General features: G+C 35.2%; 1 protein-coding gene across 1 annotated transcript in view; it reads right to left on the minus strand.

Annotated features, from left to right (window-relative positions):
* Positions 1–3322: 3322 nt before the first annotated feature.
* The window catches only part of LOC111631813, a 69070-nt gene continuing 66392 nt past the window's right edge, over positions 3323–6000 (minus strand). The window contains exons 7-8 of the mRNA XM_023376123.1: positions 4816–4956; positions 3323–4536 (exon numbers count right to left, since the gene is read on the minus strand). Coding sequence (XP_023231891.1) covers positions 3577–4536; positions 4816–4956 — 1101 coding nt within the window. The 3' untranslated portion in view covers positions 3323–3576. The remainder of the gene's footprint in view (positions 4537–4815; positions 4957–6000) is intronic.

A 6000-nucleotide genomic window follows, 5' to 3' on the forward strand; every position in this document is an offset into this window, starting at 1 on the left:
CTTTATTTAGATGAGAACACGTTTGACGGATATGTATACAGACGTAGCTCTAGTTGAAACTGAGCTGTAGGAGCACAATGTTATCTTGTTACATTAGAGCATGAAAATCACCAACTGTAAATCCTGAGACCGGATGGCCCGGTAGTTAGGATGTCTGTCCACTGTCCTGGGGGACTCTGTAATCCGGAGTGATCGAAAACTTCAGGAGTTTTTCAGGGGAGTGGGTCTTCCTTCTATGTGGGATCCTGTCTCTCACCACTCTGCGGCTCCATTGTGGGATTGGCGGAACCCATAATGCGATTAGTATAAAGATTCTCTTGGTGCCCCAGAGTGGAAAGAGTTGTAAAATTTACCGCATTATCTGGTATTATGCTTAAAATAAATAAAATGTAATGTTTCACACTTTAGTAACGACTTTTGAATTTCACCTAAAAGTCAAATTTTGAATTTTCAATATTGAAACAAGTTAGGCAGCTGCCCCTAAACAAACTAGAATTTTTGTGTTTACTCTCATAATAAGGTTATTCGGCCGAATTCGATTCCGGGTTCCTTAAAACGGTAGGCTGACGCCTTAACCGCTTTGGCCAATCCGGTATAAATGTATTATTATGAAACTGTTTTATTACATTACACAGTATAACCTCGATTATCCGAGGTTCGGCGCTATCCGAGGCAAACCGTAAGTGAATACACTACTCTTTTTATACTTCTATTTATCCAAGTAATTCATCTAGGATCGGCTCAAACGACGGTGCAACACCTGCAATTACACGGGACGGCAAGCTTGTTTAACGTAATGGTTTTTAAAATTTTAAACGTTGATTTGAAGTTGGCCTGGGAATGCAATGGTAAGGGACTGTAAAATTAGGCTGATTCTGATTCTAGGACTATCTTATATAAAATTACCAACATTTATAATTAATTTTTTACATTATTTGATTGTATTTCTGTAAAGTCATGCCGAATTCTGTAAATTTTTTTTTGATAATTACGATAAATAAAATATTGTTTTTCACAATATTTGTAATTTTTACATTAGTTTTATTTAACATCTTAATAGCCAATCTTCATTCCATCACCTTTTTTAAACCAGATGTCAGTGTGGCGTTTGTGGTGTCAGCCTGGGTGTTTGTGCTTATTATCACTGGTGTGATAAGTCCTTATTATCTACCTCACATTAGTAGATTTTAAATAAATTTAATTATACCAAGGGCAAAAAACAATAGAGAGGTTGCGGCCGACGTATACGTGTACGTCGGACGCGAAAACGTGTACGTCGGAAGTTTTCCTAAAGGCCTAGAAGTTTGGCAATGGTGTTTGGGACGTCGAGCATGATTCCACTGACTATCCAAACACCATAATCAAACTTTTAGATTTATAGGAAAGCGGCGCTGAACGTCCGACATACACGTTTACGCGTCCGACGTACACGNATGGGATATAATAATATACTGCACTAATAATGGATTTTTTCATACTTTTCGGTTATCCGACTTTTCAATTATCCGACCAACCCCAGTCCTCAATTGGGTCGGATAATCGAGGCTCTACTGCACTTGTATTGTCTTATTATAAAATGATATGCGTATTATATTCAAAGCTTGATTAGTTTTGAATAATATTTATGATCTGAAAAATCGTGATATGTCACAATGCTAAGTGTGGGACTACTCACATGAAATGCTGAGTGGTCCCACGAAAGACGAAGTGCTTTATTTAGATGAGAACACGTTTGACGGATATGTATACAGACGTAGCTCTAGTTGAAACTGAGCTGTAGGAGCACAATGTTATCTTGTTACATTAGAGCATGAAAATCACCAACTGTAAATCCTGAGACCGGATGGCCCGGTAGTTAGGATGTCTGTCCACTGTCCTGGGGGACTCGGTAATCCGGAGTGATCGAAAACTTCAGGAGTTTTTCAGGGGAGTGGGTCTTCCTTCTATGTGGGATCCTGTCTCTCACCACTCTGTGGCTCCATTGTGGGATTGGCGGAACCCATAATGCGATTAGTAAAAAGATTCTCTTGGTGCCCCAGAGTGGAAAGAGTTGTAAAATTTACCGCATTATCTGGTATTATGCTTAAAATAAATAAAATGTAATGTTTCACACTTTAGTAACGACTTTTGAATTTCACCTAAAAGTAAAATTTTGAATTTTCAATATTGAAACAAGTTAGGCAGCTGCCCCTAAACAAACTAGAATTTTTGTGTTTACTCTCATAATAAGGTTATTCGGCCGAATTCGATTTAAAACGGTAGGCTGACGCCTTAACCGCTTTGGCCAATCCGGTATAAATGTATTATTATGAAACTGTTTTATTACATTACACAGTATAACCTCGATTATCCGAGGTTCGGCGCTATCCGAGGCAAACCGTAAGTGAATACACTACTCTTTTTATACTTCTATTTATCCAAGTAATTCATCTAGGATCGGCTCAAACGACGGTGCAACACCTGCAATTACACGGGACGGCAAGCTTGTTTAACGTAATGGTTTTTAAAATTTTAAACGTTGATTTGAAGTTGGCCTGGGAATGCAATGGTAAGGGACTGTAAAATTAGGCTGATTCTGATTCTAGGGCTATCTTATATAAAATTACCAACATTTATAATTAATTTTTTACATTATTTGATTGTATTTCTGTAAAGTCATGCCGAATTCTGTAAATTTTTTTTTGATAATTACGATAAATAAAATATTGTTTTTCACAATATTTGTAATTTTTACATTAGTTTTATTTAACATCTTAATAGCCAATCTTCATTCCATCACCTTTTTTAAACCAGATGTCAGTGTGGCGTTTGTGGTGTCAGCCTGGGTGTTTGTGCTTATTATCACTGGTGTGATAAGTCCTTATTATCTACCTCACATTAGTAGATTTTAAATAAATTTAATTATACCAAGGGCAAAAAACAATAGAGAGGTTGCGGCCGACGTATACGTGTACGTCGGACGCGAAAACGTGTACGTCGGAAGTTTTCCTAAAGGCCTAGAAGTTTGGCAATGGTGTTTGGGACGTCGAGCATGATTCCACTGACTATCCAAACACCATAATCAAACTTTTAGATTTATAGGAAAGCGGCGCTGAACGTCCGACATACACGTTTACGCGTCCGACGTACACGTATACGTCGGCCGCAACCTCTCTAATTTCTTTATATCTTTGAACCTAATGAACTACAATTCAAATAAAATAAACTTAAATATTTATTGACATAGAAGATGACATATTGAATAATTGTTATAAAAATAATCCAATATTTGATATACAAAGACTAAAATTTTAATCATACGACAAGTATTTCATTCGTTTTCTTCATAACCTAAATGATACATCAACAAGTTTTTAAGATACTAATATAAAAAAATTGATATATGCAGTTCTAAATAATACCAAAAATTTTAATAATATAAAATACACTTATGCTTGTTATTTTACAAATATAATTAAAAAATTACACATTAAATGCAAAAAAATCAGTTAAATTTTAATTCATATCGTATTGTTACACAGTATAACTATTCAAAATCTCGAACTGCACTTATTACAATCAAAAGAAATAACAAAATTATTTATTCCATAATTTCATCAAATCACTACCTTTTGTTTTTTCTTTAATTCTTTCTTCCATTCTCCTTTCCTGTTCGGGACTGAAGTGGTTTTTCCAATCTCCGACTATACCTTTGCGAATAAACTGGCCACCTACTTTTATCGAGAAACGGGGATGTTTCTTCATATATTCACCAAATGCTCTAACTCCAGACGGCAGACCCGGATTATCAAGATGATCCGAGGTTTTTATAAACATATCATCAAACGATTCATTCATTGTTTTTTTCATGTAGCTGACACTACTACACTCGAGAACTTTATCGAGAATATCCGGATTATTTACTAAAGTTTCATAATGCTCCTTTCCCATAAATTTTGCTAACTTTAACACTTCTCCTCGAGTATCGCTTTTCAAATCTTCATAAGTAAGGAAGTAGACGTTGGGATCATCCTTATGCTCGTACCACGATAAGTGATGATCGAAATAATCCCCGAAATCTGTTTCGCCTTTGACGAAAAGTTCGAAATATTCATCGAAAGTGCCATCGCCGAAGTTATAAAAACCAAACAATTTTGTATGATGGTAAAAAGAAACGCAGCAATCTTTAGGATTTCTTGCAACGTAAATATATTTTGCGTGGGGCGAAAATGGTGTCAGACTAAAAGGCAAATGAGTTTTAATTGCCCCGGGGTCTTCCATGTAGTCTAATGCATCGGCTCCTGCAAATTCTATGAAAGGAGAGTTCTTTGCATAATCCAACGCATTTGCGAAAGTCCGCCCTTTTCTCACGATGCACATGATTATGCATTGCATCCACGTCGTTCCACATTTCGGATACGTTACCACATATATTTCTCCCTTTTTTGGTTTGTACTTGATTGCCGAACGAAATGCCTCCGGCGAGAATGCTCCTGGTAAACGGAAACCGTCGACATCTATGTAGTTAGGTCTTTTGATTTCGTCTTCCATTGTAACCTGCGATAAGAAAATATAACAATAATACTCGTTAAAATGTTAAGCACATAAGATTGAATTATTCTCCAACAGAGTTATGTATATACTAGAGAATAAGGAAAATTAAAGCATTTTTGCTTTGAAGACATAATTAAAAGTTAATGATTTGCAATTAAGAATTTAGTATTTTAACAATTCTATATGTTTTCAGTAAAAGTAATTCAGATATCATCAGCAATTCGCCATTGAATACGCGAATATACAATGCTTCATCGATACGAAATTAATTTAAAATGTTACCAGAGATATGGCGATCTTGTATGGCGCCTGGGGTAGAGCGGGCTCCTCCAGGATTCTTGGCACAAATCTATTCCGAAGTTTCTCCACACAGTACAGAAGTATTGTATGGATTACATCATACTTTGTACTGGATAACAAGTTTTATGTCTATGGTGGCCCATTTCATTATGTTTCACACATAATGAAATGGTCCACCATAGGCTCTTTCCTGGCTGGAGGATTCATTGAAATTTAGCTAATCTTTCTAAAAACACAGAGCCGGCCCTTCTGTTTATTCTTTCGTGTAATCCAAGAACAGATCGACTGAAAAGAGAGTGCTCGGAAATATCACCGTTACGACAATAAACTCCACCCGGTTGCTTCGCAAACACCCGAAGAATCAAGATTCACAGCCATTTGATCTTATCAGGAAAAATTACGCGTATGTTAGTGTTTATTATTTAATATCTCAGAATGGGGTAAATTTTGAAAACCGAAATTTGGCACACTTCGTAGGGTTTAAGCTGCATTAATGCTCTGGTTAAAGTTCGAATAGGCGAAGAGATAGAGGAGTGTCGTGTGTAATATATAAGTTAAAAGCGTAGTTGTATCATATTTGCATATTATAAGATAATTATATTTACATTTACAATTCATTTATCTGTATTAAATTATACTTACGACTTTCTATAAAAATGCTTCATTTACGTTCGTTATTTACATTTATTATTAAGTTTTTATAATAAAGTAATAAATAAAATAAACTTACGGAATAAATATCCTGAAACTATTTAAGTTGCAATTAGATTTTGGAAGAGAATTATGAACTTTAATTTGTAGGCGTTATAGTTGATATACTTATCAAATCTTACAAAGTTCAAATGTAATGTTAAAAGATTAGCGTGTTCACTATTTTATTTTTTAATTTTATTTTACTATGCTTTAAGTGTAATAAATGTGTAAGAATTCTTCTTAAATAATTAATGTTACGTTTCTGAATTTTTCTGTGCTTTTAATCTACAATCGACCCCCCTATAACACTGTTGATTATTCCGTTTTATATGAATTCCGTGTTGTACGAATCACTTAGATTTTACAAATACGTGTACCGGGCTGTGAACGGCTCACGTATTTGTAAAATCTAAGTGACTCGTACAACATGGAATTCATATAAAACGGAATAATCAATAGTGTTATAGGGGGGTC

Source organism: Centruroides sculpturatus, unplaced genomic scaffold (genome assembly GCF_000671375.1).
Source record: "Centruroides sculpturatus isolate CEXI.00-Female unplaced genomic scaffold, Cexi_2.0 scaffold180, whole genome shotgun sequence".
In the NCBI taxonomy this organism is placed as follows: Eukaryota; Metazoa; Arthropoda; class Arachnida; order Scorpiones; family Buthidae; genus Centruroides; species Centruroides sculpturatus.